The sequence below is a fragment of the Chiroxiphia lanceolata genome, chromosome 18 (assembly GCF_009829145.1).
Source record: "Chiroxiphia lanceolata isolate bChiLan1 chromosome 18, bChiLan1.pri, whole genome shotgun sequence".
NCBI classification, from domain to species: domain Eukaryota; kingdom Metazoa; phylum Chordata; class Aves; order Passeriformes; family Pipridae; genus Chiroxiphia; species Chiroxiphia lanceolata.
The window spans coordinates 3112568-3127609 of NC_045654.1; the positions used below are offsets into that span (position 1 = coordinate 3112568).

General features: G+C 53.0%; 1 protein-coding gene across 2 annotated transcripts; it reads left to right on the plus strand.

Annotated features, from left to right (window-relative positions):
• Window positions 1-703: 703 nt before the first annotated feature.
• Window positions 704-14374, plus strand: TBX3 (T-box transcription factor 3). Of its 2 annotated transcripts, XM_032706007.1 has the most exons (8): window positions 704-1339; window positions 1959-2403; window positions 4212-4479; window positions 5764-5910; window positions 8107-8183; window positions 9486-9643; window positions 10943-11646; window positions 12392-14374. In XM_032706007.1, the coding sequence occupies exons 2-8, from the start codon at window positions 2009-2011 to the stop codon at window positions 12836-12838; spliced, it is 2196 nt and encodes a 731-aa protein (XP_032561898.1). In that variant the 5' UTR covers window positions 704-1339; window positions 1959-2008; the 3' UTR covers window positions 12839-14374. The 2 variants fall into 2 exon arrangements, with proteins under 2 accessions (XP_032561898.1, XP_032561899.1); XM_032706008.1 differs by lacking the exons at window positions 704-1339; window positions 1959-2403 and adding an exon at window positions 3116-3934.
• Window positions 14375-15042: the final 668 nt, after the last annotated feature.

The window sequence follows — 15042 nt, forward strand, 5'->3', positions numbered from 1 at the left end:
ATAAATAAATAAAAATCCCATTTTTCCAGCCGTCGCCGTCGCCCCTCTTCCCTTCCCAAGGCCCCGCCGCGATCTGCAGCCGCCGGGTCCGGGGCTGAGCCGGCGGCGGCCGCTGCCCGCCCGCCGCAGCCTCCAGCCGCCCACCACAACAATAATAACGGCGGCCGCTGGAGCCGCCGGAGCCCAGCCCCGAGCCGGGGGGAGACCCGCAGAGCCCCCCCCCCCGGGCCGCCCCTCCACCTCCCCCCGGGGGTCACCCCCAGATTTGCGGGGGGAAGGAAAGCGCCCGGCTGCGGGCGCGGAGGGGTCGTTTAAAGAAAGCGACTTTCGCGGTGGAGCGGAGGGGGGGTGGGGGTGGAAAACGGAGCGGGGGAGCGGCAGGGAGGGTGACACCAACCCGGCGGCTGCGGGGATGGGCGTGCGGGGCGGCGGAGCCCGCGGCCTCCCGAGGTGGGTCCGGGGCGGGGGGGACCGCCGGGGTGCCCCCCGGTACGATACCGGCGGCGTTTGGGGAGGGAGGGGCTCGCAGGTTCGGACCCCAGCGCCAAGCGTGGAGCCCCCCCGGTCCCGGCGCTTTGGAAGCTCCTACCGGGGGAGAGCGGGCGGGCACTGCCCGGGAGGCCGGGGCCGGGGGGCGAGGCGGCCCCCAGTACCCCCCTAGAGGCGGGCGCTGCCGGCCCCTTCCCTCCTCCCTCCCTGCTCCCTCCCCTCTGATCATGTTGACATATTCACACGGCCCGGAGTACTAGTGATGCTTTGCTGCAGCGTTACAGTTTCCGACACCTTCTTTTTATAACTCGGCGCTGTCCCCCTCCACCCGAGCTGTCAGAACCCCGCCTATGGAGCCTCACAATTGGTCCGAAAGCGTCAAAGAGCCAATCAAGGCGGCTCCAGCTCCCCTGTAACCCACAACACATCCCTACGATCGGGTGCACGCAGAGCACAGACTCACAGGGAATTCTCAGAGCCGAGAGGCTCCTTCTCCCTCTCTCTCTCTGTCTCTTTCTCTTTTTCTCTCTTTCTCCCTTCCCCCCTTTTTCTTTTCCTTTCTCTTTCCCTCTCTCTTTCTCCCTTTCTCTTTTGCAGAGACAACAGTATAATTCTGCCAGATTATTTTATTTTTTTTTTTTAAGGCAGAGCGAAAGAGAGGGGGGAAAATTTAAAAAAAAAAAAAAAAAAAAAGGAGGAGGGTGAAAGAAAGAAGAGATCCTGATGGGAATCAGGGCACCCTGACCAGCTCCTGCTTGGAGAGGGGGAAAGGCGAGGCAGAAACGAGATTTCCCTACAAGTTTTTGCTGCTGAAGGTTGCTCAGGAGCCTTTCTCGGCCGGCGAGGGGGGGTGGGTTTGTTTGCTTCTTTCTGCTTTCCCTCCTTTCCCAGCCTCTGCTCTGCAGCCTGATCGTACGGAGGAAAGGTGGAGGGGTGGGGGGGAGGGGGGGCAGAGCCAGCCACCCAAAAAGAAAACCCAGCTTCGAGCCGTCACCCTCCGCCACGGAAGGAGAGAAAGGGGATTGGGACTAAGAGAAAAAAAGAAGAAGGAAAAAAAGGATCTCGGCTTGTGCAGCCCTTCTGCGGCAACAGGAGCAGACAGCGAACCCGGTGGATTTTTTTTTTTTTTTCCTCCCTTCTTCGGCGTTCCTTTTCCAGCGCAAGGACTTCCACTCAGGAAAAAAAACCCGATCAACTAAAAAGCAAAGCAAAACCTCAGAGACCGAACACGAAAAAAAAGCAAGACTAATAATGAACAATCCTGTTAATCCGCTGTCTCGAGGGCTGGGGATGTGCCCCGGCTCGGGAAGTTGTAGGCTGTAGAAGTTCTGCCTGTCCCCCATGTACTGTGCTGTCTAGAGCTTCTTTACCCCACCCTATTTTTATTTTTTTTATTATTATTATTTTTTGGTGCTTTATTGCTGTTGTTGTTATTATCTTAATTTTTCTTCTTCGTGATGTGCTGTTAGAAACCACTCCGGGACTACTCCAGCAGTAGGAAGACCGAGGAGTGGAGTGGATGAATTTACCGATGAGAGATCCAGTAATCCCTGGGACAAGCATGGCTTATCATCCTTTTTTACCGCACCGGGCACCGGACTTTGCCATGAGCGCTGTGCTGGGACATCAGCCTCCCTTCTTCCCGGCTCTGGCTTTGCCTCCCAATGGGGCGGCCGCCCTTTCCCTCCCCGGGGCTCTGGCTAAACCCATCATGGATCAGTTAGTGGGGGCTGCAGAGACTGGTATCCCCTTTTCTTCCCTGGGTCACCAGGCAGCAGCCCATCTGAGGCCTTTAAAAACTCTGGAGCCAGAAGAAGAGGTGGAAGACGATCCGAAAGTGCATCTGGAAGCTAAAGAGCTTTGGGAGCAGTTCCATAAAAGAGGCACGGAGATGGTGATTACCAAATCGGGAAGGTAGGTCTGGGTCGGGGGTTCGTGCCTTTTTTTTCCTCCCCCTCTCCCCCACCCCTCAGCCTCTGCACCCCACCAGGCTGCTCCAGAGCAAGGCTTTCTCTCTGGCGCCTTTCTCCGTAAATCTCCTTTCACCTGGAATTATGGAAAGTGTTAGGCAGCTGAAGATCCGAGCCCATCTGGGGCACCACGCTGCAGGGAAAAAGCCCAGCCACGACCCGGCCCTGCTCAGCGTGTGCAGGGGGCGAGAGGGTCCCTTCATGGTTCAGTAGCTTAATACTTTCTGGAGAAGACCGGGAGCAGGAAGAAAATAATTTGGGGTTGGAAAAGGGGCTGGCCTGGTTTCAGCCTGGCTGCACGCAGTTTTTCTTCCGTAAGAAAGAGAAAGGGGAATAAAGGAGAAATCCTTTGGAGCGGCGTGTGGCTGCTGGTGGGGCGGGAGCTGCAGGAGGGCAGACAGGCTCGGTATATCAGCTTGTGTGTCTCTCGGTGCACGGATTTAGGCGGCGTTTGTGGTGACTGATTATATCTGGAAATGCACAAAAAGCTGACAGAACTCCCCAGCGGTCCTGCAGCCGCTGCTGGAGTGGCAGGGAAGGGTTTGCAGCTCCGCGCTGCCTGTCCCTGTATTTATATAACCTTCACGTGGGAATGAATGAATACACACGGCGCGTCCCCGCTCGGCATTTCTGCTTTTTATGGGTTTACCCGTCTGAAATCCCTCTCTATATTCGCTACTCATTGACATCTGGGCTCTTTTACAACTCTGCCTATTGCTGTGATGACACATAGGGTGAAAACCCCCTTCGCGCCCGGGTGTTTTTCTGAGGGGCTCTCTGAGAAACCTCCCTAAGTCTCCGCGTGTGATTTGCCAGGAGAATTACTCGAGGAAGCCACTCCTGAAAAGTCTTCTTAGATGGCCTTCAGCTGCCTTAGCAGGAGCTTCACCTACTTGCAAAGCACCAGTTGCAGGCTACAGGCTCGGGGAAAAAAAAATAAATACAAGCCCTAAAAGCAGCAAGGAGGGGGAAAAAAATTCCCCTCGCCCATTTTACTGCTTTCCCGAAGTTTTCTCTGTTAATTGTGGTCAAAAGTTTTTGCGTGAAAGCCTCGGCCGGTATTAAGGGCTCTTACGTGTTGCAAAGTCATGTGTTTCCTTTTAAGTTGAGATTTGCTGAATGCCAACCGCTCGATATAATAAACAGCAAATTTGTGGTATCCTGTTGCAGTTCGGAGCCGGACTTGGGAGCGGAGGTTTGCAGGGAGCCCTCGGCACACGGGGGGATCTCCGGGAGGCTGGAGCACGGGGAGAGTTCCGGCAGCCTCCCTGTCCTCGCTGGGGCTTTTTTTTCTCCTCTGCAAAGTGAAAACCTCCCCTCCCTGCTCTTCATCGTGTGACTGGGTTATAATAATGCAGAATATTTATTTTACCGGGGTGCGATCTGTTCCCATTTCTTTGTTTAGCAGGCGAAAAGGAAAGTAATGAGACATCAGAGAGCCCAAAATGGGCCTTTGCTGTTTAGGAATGGCAGAGGTAGGCGCCTGCTGATTTCTAGGGAACGCGTACCTCTCCCATCCAGGGACCATTTTCTCCTGAAACTTTTCAGCGTTTGAGAAGCCTTTCGGCTGGGGATGGGGGGGGGAAGCCTTTTTGCAGGACACACGCTTACTTTTCTACTTTTGAGAGTCGAAGCGATTGTTTAGTAGACACACTACCGACATTCAGAAGCTTATTTAAACGCTGTAATTATTTTTAATTTCCTCATGTCTTTTCTTTCTCCCCCCCCCCCTTTCCCTCTCTCTGCCCATAGGAGAATGTTTCCTCCATTTAAAGTGAGATGCACTGGACTGGATAAAAAGGCCAAGTACATTTTATTGATGGATATTGTGGCGGCTGATGATTGTAGGTACAAATTCCATAATTCCCGGTGGATGGTAGCCGGCAAAGCTGACCCTGAAATGCCAAAGAGAATGTACATCCACCCGGACAGCCCGGCCACCGGCGAACAATGGATGTCCAAAGTCGTCACCTTTCACAAGCTGAAGCTCACTAACAACATCTCTGACAAGCACGGATTTGTGAGTGCCTTTTACACCTTCCTTTGCCCCCCCTTTCCCCACATTCCCTCCCTCTCCCACCCGGCCGGAGCAGGGGGTTCCCAGCGCGGGGGGGTCCACCCGGAGCACGGCGACTGCTCGGCCGGGCCGTCCCCGCAGCCCCGCTGGCAGCTCCCGCGGGCTCCCGAAATGCGGGGAAAACAGGGAATAAATACCCCTCCGCGCACACGGGGACGAGCATCTCTCCGGTTTGTGACAGCCCTTGATTTTTCCCCCTGCTGAGGTCAGGATTAAACGCTGGAGTTTTAACTCTGTAACCTCTCCGTGCCACTCAGCGTTAACTTTAGAGGTGTATTTCCAGCGTAGAGCAACTCGATATTTCTCGGGGCTGCGGTGACTTTATATATCTCTATATATTTTTAATAAAGTCGATCACACTTTTTAAGCGTAGGAAAACGATATGCACATGTGTATAAAGGGCTTAAAGGCCTAAGTACGCAAACCTTTAAATCTATATTAATCTGGATAATGTAAAGCAAGCAGGAGTGAAAATAAACAGGGACCAAAAGCAGAGGTCAAGTTGCCCATTCATGTCTATCCACTCCTTTACATTTACCGGGTGTGCAGAGATAAAAACTTACCCTAAGAGTGAAATCAAACAAACCTGCTGATAAGTGCTCTGAGCGATCCTTGCCATTTCTTTCTGTTCCTGGGAAAGCCTCCCCCTCGGAGCCGGGGCTTGCTGGTGGTGGCCGCGGCCGGGGGATTTCTAATGTGCCGAAGATTGCATTTGCTGCCTGTGATTTGATTAGACGATACATTTTTGCCTTTCGCAGAAGGCCTTAAGTGAATTGGGGCACGCAATTAGACCGAGCCGAGGCTCTCGTGGTGGTTTTGGTATTGTAGCTGCTGCTGCTGCTTCTTTAGTTGATTTTATTTTTATTATTCTTTATTTTTTTACACTTTGAAATCAAAAGACCTTGCGGCCGGAGCCCAACAGCTTCTCCCCAACAGCTCCGATGGGATTCCCTCCCTTCCCTCCTTCCCTCCGAGAAGGTCCAGCGAGAGCCTAACTCCGGCGAGCTGGAGCTGTCAGTACTTTTAGTTGGATGCTGCAAGGCGTGTGCGTGTGTTTGGAGTGTGCTCGGCGGGGAGGAGGAGTGAGGGGAGGAAGGAGAGGGAAGGCAAATTAGGAGGAGAAAGTGCCGATGGCTGGGGGAAGTGCGAGGCGGGGGTGCTGCTCCTGCTGACCGTTTTCTTTCCCCCCCTCTTGCCCTCTCTGCTGCGGCCGCTGCCCCCCCCTAGACCATTTTAAACTCCATGCACAAGTACCAGCCCCGGTTCCACATCGTCCGAGCCAACGATATCCTCAAGCTTCCCTACAGCACGTTCAGGACCTACGTTTTCCCGGAGACTGAATTCATCGCAGTGACCGCATACCAGAATGATAAGGTAAGGAGATTAGGAGAGGATTTGTTTTACGTGTTTTGGCTTTTAAGAGAACTTTTGCTCCGCACTGTTCCCTTAAAAATCACGAAGCCCATCCCGTTCTTCTCTCTCTCCCCTCCTCATCTTTCCCCCCAAAACCTCCTAGATCCAACTTCGGGAAGGCGCCGGGGGAGGGGGTCGGGCACTCTCCTAATACCGACCTCGGGGAAGGCAATTAAAAGCGAGGACTGGGGGTGAGGGGAAGAATGCTTTTTTAGGGGTTTTTTTTACCATTTTCTTTTCCCGGTATCGCTCCCCACTATGGGGAAAGGGACGGGGTGGGGATCGCTGCTCTCGGTGTGGATTTAATCTAAGATGCATCAGGAAAAAAAAAATAAGAAAGACTCTGCTCCGTGTGTCGAAAGACAGAGGGGGGAGAGCAGCGGGGCTGAGATTTTGTAATTCTTCCTGGCCTTTGTGCTGTTTTAGCTCCTTTAACAGCAATTGGCAATAGGGCTGGAGCACACGTCTGGTTCCTATTATTACTATGATATTTTTTTTTTTTGCATCCTGCAGTGTTTTATTATTTTTTGTGGTGCAGAAATATGCTCTGATCAGAGAGGGGTATCTCGCTTGAATTTAGCTGGAAGGTCTGAAAGAGCCCGGGTGAGAAAGTTTTGCAGCGCTGCAGACGCTGCCTTTCCATTTCTTCTGGTTTATTGTCGCTCGCGACCAAGGTGGTATATTCGGGAGAGTGGCAAATGGCGAATTTACGATAATTAAGTCAAGTGGAAGGAAGCGAAGGAGCCAGAAAAGAGGCTTTGATTTTTTGGGGTTTTGTTTGGTTGTTGGTGGGGGTTTTTTTGTCTATAAATTATAACTTTGAGTTCGTTAAGTGTGGAAGGTCTGGATGCGCAGCGCCCGCTCGCAGCAGCTTCCTCGTGTCTCTCTTTCTGCCCCTCGCATCCTTCGCCCCTAAAAATTAAGGGCTGAAGAGGGGGGATCTGCGCCCTTCTGCCCTCGGTTTCCAAAAAAGCCACTTCCCCCTCGGAGCTCGGGCTGTTTCCCTCTCTTTCTGCGGCCCGGCGCTTGCAAGGAAACTGGGAGAAAATGAGTGTACCGAGAGTAGACTTTGCTTTGGGACTTATCAGCAGGGCTGGTCGCCCCGCTCTGTCAGCTGGGGCCGGCTTGGTTGAAGGACAGAAATGAGCATATTTGTCTGATTGCCATGAAATCGGCTGGAGAGCGGCGTGCGGGAGCGGCGGGGAGCCCTGGGCTCGGCGCGGGGGGGAGCAGAAGGCACGGCCGGGAGCACCTGGATTCAAAGTCCCGCTGGTTTTTAGCAGCGGGTTTTCCTGCTCTTTCCTCATCCCGTGTGTGCGGCGGGGAGGGGGGGCGACTCGGGAGCCGGGGCTGGTCCTGCCCGCACTCGGACGCGGGCGGAGTTTCCTTTTCGTGGTCCTCCTCTGCTCCTAAATTGGGGGTTGCCGCGCTTCCAGCCCGGTCCAAGACCGGGAATGGAGCGACGGGGAGGCGGCATCCCCATTCCCATCGCCCGCATCCCGTTACAGGGAGGGGAGCCCCCGGCCAGGCTCTGAATCCACCTCCACGGAGGGACTTACGGGATGCCCCGCACCCCCAGCGCTCCAAGCAGCCATTCCCTGCCATAACGTGAATCCCGAGGAAACTCAAACCAAAAAACTCCCACCCACCCCCCCCAAAAAAATACGAACTGGCTCCTGGCACCCCCGGCGCCCCAACACACACACACACACACACACACACACACATACACAGAGCATAATGCGATTATATAAAGTATTTTATTATAGCGAGGGGGGTGGGTGTGATTCCTTTGCGGTTTAATTATGGCATTTAAAGAGTTTTAAGCACAGGCATAACTTGCATGGATCGCATTGCACGGCTCAATTAATTCCGATGTGGTGGCAGCAACACGGGGCTCTTTCATTGCCACCACAGCCCGGGTCACTGGCCAGCCCGGCGGGGGATTGGGGCTGAGCTGCCTCCAAACGACCCGGGAAAACACAGAGATTCCCCCCAAAAACAGGGACCTTTTGCCCCCTGCCCTGTCCTGCTCCTGATGGGATCCTACCAGCGCTGGGGGAACTGGGAAGAGGAGGTTTTGCTGTTGGTTTTTAATGTGAAAATCCCCTTATTCTGCCCCCCCCCGCCTATTTTTTTTTTCTCTCCACGCTCTAGATCACTCAATTAAAAATTGACAACAACCCTTTTGCCAAAGGTTTTCGGGACACCGGGAATGGAAGGAGGGAAAAAAGGTAAGTCTGGCTCGATTATGTGCAGGCACCTCGTTTGCTTTTCATGTGTAAAGCTCAGAACATGAGCAGAGGTCAAAATCACCTCGACTTGCCTCCAAACCACACTTCCCCCCGCCAAAATCCATAAGGATCTTGGCGTTAATAACCCCAAACGGATTGCATGGGAGTTCTTTCCCGCTTTCCACATCTATTTTTCACGTTGCAGGGGATGACTGGCCAAAGGGAATGCAGTACATTAAGCAAATATCACAGGAGAAAGAAGTTTTCCCTTAAAAATCTGAGAGGGAATGTTCCAGTGTAGTTTGTATCCGGGACTGGAGAAGGGGGAGAAGTGAGGGCTGAGCGCTGGTTGAATCTCCTATGGCGTTTTTCTGGGGGTTGTATCGAAAAGACTAAAATGTGGAGGAGAAACATATAAATAAAACTGCTTTGACAGAGGTATCTCGTGAATATGGAAGTAATAATGATAGAAGATCGTTTGTTTTTTCCCAAAGCAGCAGGACACAGTTTGTGTCCCAGGTAGATGGACAGAACTCGTTATAATGGGAGCAAAGATTTTTATTTTTAACATAAGAAGAAAATACAAGGAGAAAATAGAGAAAGGGACAATTTTTTTTTTCCTTTGATGAGGGATATGTCTGTTTTGTTTTGTTACAGCAGACAGGATATTTTAGCCATTTGCACTGGGGTTTAGATAATGAACAAATCTGTCTGTTCCTCTTTTTTTTTAAACAAAAAAAAAAAGAAAAAAAAGAAGGGGGAGGAATGTGATGTAAAACAAGGGGCCTTTCTCCCTGCCCAGCACACACACACAAACATGCACACGCCAGCTCCTCTTGTCCGTCAGTGTGAAAATAAAGCCAGCGCTGGAGCCACAGGACGGAAATGATTTCTAATTTCTTTCTAAATATAAATAGGTTTTTACTCCGGGTTAATTGTTGGTGAAAAGATTACATAAAGTGCCTAACAAAATAACCACTTCCTAGCAATCTTAGCAACCATTAGGATGGCTCATATCTCTGGAACATCCTCGGTTATAAAAGCTAATCTCCAGGGAATGCCTCCCTCTCCCCCTCCGCCCCTCGTCTTTAATATCTGCCCCCGCCGAGGAGCTGCTCTCCGCTTCCAAGAAATCTCCTCTCGTTAGCAGCCAAGCCCTGCCTGCCAGAAACACGCTCTCCTCCTTCGAGGGGGACCATGGCCCTTAATTCCCGCTCATCCCAAAAGCAGGAGCTGAGGAAGGGGCTGGGGGAGGAGGGGGGTGCCGGGGTGCGCTCTGCCAGCGGGTTCGTGTGCCCGCAGGAAGCAGCTGACCCTGCAGTCCATGCGGGTGTACGACGAGAGGCAGAAGAAGGAGAACCCCACCTCGGACGAGTCGTCCAACGAGCAGACGGCCTTCAAGTGCTTTGCCCAGTCCTCCTGTCCTGCCGTGCCCGCCGTTGGCACCTCCAGCCTCAAAGGTGAGAGCTGTGGCCCCTGAGCCCCACCCAGGAGAGCCTGCTCTGTGGGGTGACACATCCCAGCTGCTACCACTGCCCTCTGGCACTGGCCTGTCTTCCTTCCTTCCCCCTGGCCTTCCTTCCTCTTTACTTCTTTTTTCATATTTTTTCTCTTTGTACTCTTCTCTGTCTTCCCTCTCTCTTCTATCTTTCGTTTGTTGCTTCTTCTCTTCTTTCTTTCCCTCACTCTCCTTCTTGCTTTCATTCTCTTTCTTTTTCCCCCTCCCTCCTCTTCTTTCCTCATTCCCTCTCTGTCTTCCTCTCCTTCTCCCTCTCCCCTTGCTGCACATTCATCCCTCCCCTCCTCGGTTCAGAAAGGAGCCGGCTCCGAGTCAAGGGAGCAAAGACAGACCACGGGGCAAAAGTTCAAAACTGGAGTCACTCCATTAATATTCCTCTCTGAATCTGTTATTAGAGGAAGGATCTTTCCCCTGGATACAGTCCCGAACTTTGTTATAGAAAAGTCACCCTGGGTTTCTCCCCGTGCAGGGTTGGGAGCTGTCTGCAGCTCTCTCACATGTATTAATCCATCCAGGGGCAGGGAGGAGGGTGCAGGGGGAGGAGGAAGCAACCTCTTTTTTGTAGTTGCTCTACTCGTTTTTTTAAAGGGCTGCCGAGCTGAGGGGAGGGGAGCTGGGAGGGGACCCAAAAAGCAAACCAGAGCTTCGCACCTGGGGCGCTGAAATTAGGAGATGAAGTGCAGAGGAATCCATTGGAGCCGTGCATGCGTTTGGGGAGGACGAGAAGGGGGGTCCAAGGGGTGATGAAGGCGAGTGGGAGGTCGGTCTCTCTCTGCGTTTCCAAAGTTTGCCCATTGAAAGGGATGAAAACTTTGTAAAACTTCGTAGGGGGTACATCCCCAAGGCCCTTCAAGCCCAGCCGCTGCTGTCCCACCGCTCCGCTGCCTTTGCTGCGGCCGGTGGGGGGTCCCTGGGGGGTCTCTGGGGGCTCCGGGCAGCCCCGGGGAGCGGAGCCGCTGGCCCCGGGCCCGCCCGACTGGAGGGTCTCTCCTCCGGGCCGTCGCTTTGTTTCGCAGCCAATTTTGCTGCGTTGTGTAAAACTCGGGCTGGCTTGTTCGGGGCGGGCGGTGGGAGCCGGGGGCTGTATTTATTTATGTAATAACAATAATAAAAAAAAAAATAGTATTTCCATCCAAACCTCTGGCCAGCCAGGAAGCGTCTCTGCCCCCTGTGGCAGCCCGATGGGGATTTCGGGATGTGCAGTGCCGGATCCCAGCCCCGGGCCCCCTTTGTCTTGCAGATCTCTGCCCCAGCGAGGGAGACAGCGATGCAGACAGCAAAGACGATCCCTTGCTAGAAGGCAACGAGTCGGGCAAAATCAGCACGACCACCGCCGGCACCCCAGCGCCGGCCAGCTCCGCTGCCACCGCGGGGGACGACCCCCGGGAGAAGGGGGGCAGCCCCTCCAAAAGCCACTTCTTCCCCGGGGACTCGGCGGGGAGTAGGAGCCGAGAGAGGACTGAGAAAGCCCCTCCGGACTCCAGGCACAGCCCGGCTGCGATCTCTTCCAGCACCCGGGGGGGAAGCCTGAGCGGCGAGGAACTGAAAAGCCCCCTCAGGGATGGCCCCAAAGTAGATGAGAACAGGCTGCTGGGGAAAGAGCCCTTCGCCCCCCTGACGGTCCAGACCGACAGCACGGCCCACCTGAGCCAGGGACACTTGCAGAACCTCGGCTTCCCCCCTGCCCTGGCCGGCCAGCAGTTCTTCAACCCGCTGGGGAACGGGCACCCGCTGCTGCTGCACCCCGGGCAGTTCGCCATGGGGGGGGCTTTCTCCGGCATGGCCGCGGGGATGGGGCCCCTCCTCGCCACCGTCTCCGGGGCATCCGCCGGGGTCTCGGGACTGGACAACACGGTCATGGCCACGGCGGCGGCCCAGGGACTCTCGGGAGCATCGGCGGCTGCTTTGCCTTTCCATCTGCAGCAGCACGTCCTGGCTTCGCAGGTACCGCAGCCTCCCCCCGCCGCCCCCCCCCCCGGAGCAGGAGGGTTTGAACCCCGGGGGAACAGGGGGACAGCGGGCACCTCCTTTAACTTCCCCGCTGTGGGCGAAGTGCCTCCGCTGCCTCTCTCTGCAGGGGCAGTCACAGCGTTTTGGGGGAAAGTCGGAGGAGGGAAAGTCGGGAGGGGGTGGGGGCCGGCCCAGCTCGATCTCCCGGAGCTCTCCCGCCCTCCCCGCGGTCGTCCCACTCCTGTGCTCCCCGTGCCCCTGTGCCAGGGCCAGGCCTCAGCATCCCCTGCCCCCGCCGGGGCGCAGCTCCGCGGTGTGGGGCTCGTTGGAGCCTGCGGAGCGGAGCTGCCGTCGGGGGGGGGGGGATGAGCCCGGGGCTGCCCTGCGGGGCGGGGGGGCTACACCTGCGGGTACGGGGCACTTGCCCGAGAGAAAGAGAGTCTCGCAGTGAGGAAGACAGATGCCACGGCCCCCGCAGCGAGAGGGGGGCCGGCGGGGTGGGCGCCGCGCAGGGCAGAGCATGGGCAGGGTCTGCCCCGTTGGGTCCTCGTGGTTTTGGCCTCGGCAGTGGGAGGACGGGTCTCCATCCCCTCCCGTGGGCAGCAGCAGCAGCTTGGCCGCTGTCAGCTCCCCACCGAGGTGGGAGGGTGCTGCCGTGGGGGTGCCGCGAAGCATCTCCGGGGCTGGGTGTGCAGGCCGGTAACCTTTTCTTTCCCTTCTCTCTCCTCCCCTCCCGCAGGGCCTGGCCATGTCTCCTTTCGGAAGCCTCTTCCCCTACCCCTACACCTACATGGCGGCGGCGGCCGCCGCCTCCAGCGCTGCCTCCAGCTCGGTGCACCGGCACCCCTTCCTGAGCGCCGTGCGGCCGCGGCTCCGCTACAGCCCCTACCCGCTGCCCGTGCCCCTCTCCGACGGCAGCAGCCTCCTCACCACCGCCCTGCCCGGCCTGGCCGCCGGCTCCGGCGAGGGCAAGGCGGGGGGGCTGAGCGCCAGCCCCGGCTCCGTGCCCCTGGACTCGGCCTCGGACCTCACCAGCCGCTCCTCCACCCTCTCCTCCGGCTCCGTCTCCCTCTCCCCCAAACTGGGCGCGGACAAGGAGGCGGCCACCAGCGAACTGCAAAACATCCAGCGCCTCGTCAGCGGGCTCGACCCCAAGCCGGACAGATCCCGCAGCGGCTCCCCGTAACCCCCCGGGCCTCCGGGAGCTCATTTCAAATCAGTCTCGCAGTGCACTTTGTTGGAAAGAAACCACATCCTCCACCCCGCGAGTGTTCTTTTACCCTCTCCTTATTTTTTTTTTTCCTCTTTTTTTTTTTTTTTTTAATATAAAATCCCGCGGTTTATCAACAAAAAGGTATCTGGTGGAGCAACGGGAAGAGAGGGGTCGGGGATGGGGGAGCAGAGCCGAGCTGGGTCGGAGCAGCCTGGCCGGGCCGAGGCACCGGGGGGGTTTGTGGCATCCTCCTTTCTTTTTTTTTTTTTTTTTTTTTTAAAACACAGTGTAAAAAGAAAAACCAAAACACCCAGGAAAAAAAAAAAAAAAAGTAAAGAAAAAAAAAGCTAAAAGAAAAAAATAAAACAAAAAAAATCAAACAGGCTTATGAATAAAAATTAAGTAAGAGAAGTGATTTTTTTTTTCTTTCCGAAAGAAAAGTGTGTAAGTAACTCGCATATTGGTTCTTCAACAGTTGTTTCTTGGGTGGGTTGTTAACAACCCCCCTTAGTCGATATTAAGGGAAGCTGTGTGTTTAAAATATTATTGTGATGTCCGAGAGCCAGTCGGTGGCTTTTTTTTTTTTTTTTTGCATGTTCCATAGTAGTCTGCTTTTTTTTTTTTTTTTTTTGGGGGGGGGAGTATTTTTTTATTCCGGTGGGGTTTTGTTGTTTATTTTCAATGCTCGTTTCAAATCCCAGGGAAAAAAAATTATTAATAATAAAAACAAAAATAAGACCTTCGTCCCTCTACCTTAAACATCCTCCCTGTAGCAACAAAAATAAGAAGTGTAGTTGGAAAGAAAAAAAAAAAGTGAATTTATTTTATCTAAAAACCTCTGTAGCTTGACTGTAGGTTTATCACAGCTTCCCCTCTTTAATTGTATATGCAATAACAAGGTTTAAACATACTGAGAAGAAGAAAAGAGCGGACACTATTATTAAAACAAAGTATTTATGTAATTATTTGATAACTCCTGTAAATACGTGGAATATGAATACTCGAAATTAAACTTTAATTTATTGACATTGTACATATCTCTGTAAATACGACTGCAGCTGTCTTCTTTTTTTTTTCCCCTTCTGTTTTCATTTTTAGTCGTTTTCATTTCAAGTTTGTGATTCCTTTAAACATACACCCCCGACCCAGAGGAGAAATTCCCCCATTTCTGAGGGCTCCCTTTTTTTAAAGCGGAGCTCAGCCCAGAAAAACCTGACCTCGTCCTTTTGTAAAGGAGCCGAACGCAAAAAAAAAGCAAAGCAGAAAGAAACCAAATTAATCAACGACTTTAAAAGAATTCAAAGAGAGAAAAAGAAAAAGCAACGTGCCATGGTAGCAACTTTTAATCCTCAGTTTCTTCGGTGTTCAAAGCACTTGCTTGCCGTATAAAATGTCAACAACAAAATAATAATATACATTAAAACACGACAACAGGCTTCTCCAGTGGCTTGAGAGAAAAAAAAAAAAAAGGTGAAGATTCTAGGATTTTCTTTACTTTGTTATTATTTTTCCCTCTTTCCTCGGTATGTCAAAACAACCCCGCGATGGAGTTTTACTACTGTGCTTATTGTTGTCTTTGTTTGAGTGAGTGCATATTTTCTTGGGTTGAAAGTCAGGTGCTCGGAGCTGGTTCAAAGGAAAAAAAAAAAAATGAAGGTATATTTTGTGTTATATAAATGTTGAGAAGTTCTTGCTATTTTTTTTTTTCTGTAATTTTTTTTTTCCCCCCTTTTAAAAGTCACTGAAGTTTCAATAAATTTTTATTGAAATGTCTTGGGCGTACTGTGAAATGCCTTCACCCCAAACCCTCCCCGAAGTGCCTGGGAGGATGGAGGGGTTGAAAGATATATATCCCTCTTCTGCCGTTCTCCTCCACCCCCTCCCTTCCCCTTCCCAATATTAAGATATTTCTCCTGGAAGGAGCTAGTACGAACCAGTCGGGATGGTGTCGTTTGAATTGTTGGGGGGGGGGGAAAGGAGGAGTTTTAAGCAAACTGTTTAATGTACCTTTTCCGTCTTTATCCCTCTCGCTTTTAAAGTCGATCCAGAGGCTACTAAAGTCACCTCTTTTAATGGAACGATATTAAGTGGCGTTTGAAAAGTTAATGAGAAAGGCTCAGCTATGCTTTTATCTGTCATAAATTAATAACGCAAAAGTGAAGAATTAGAGAATAGAT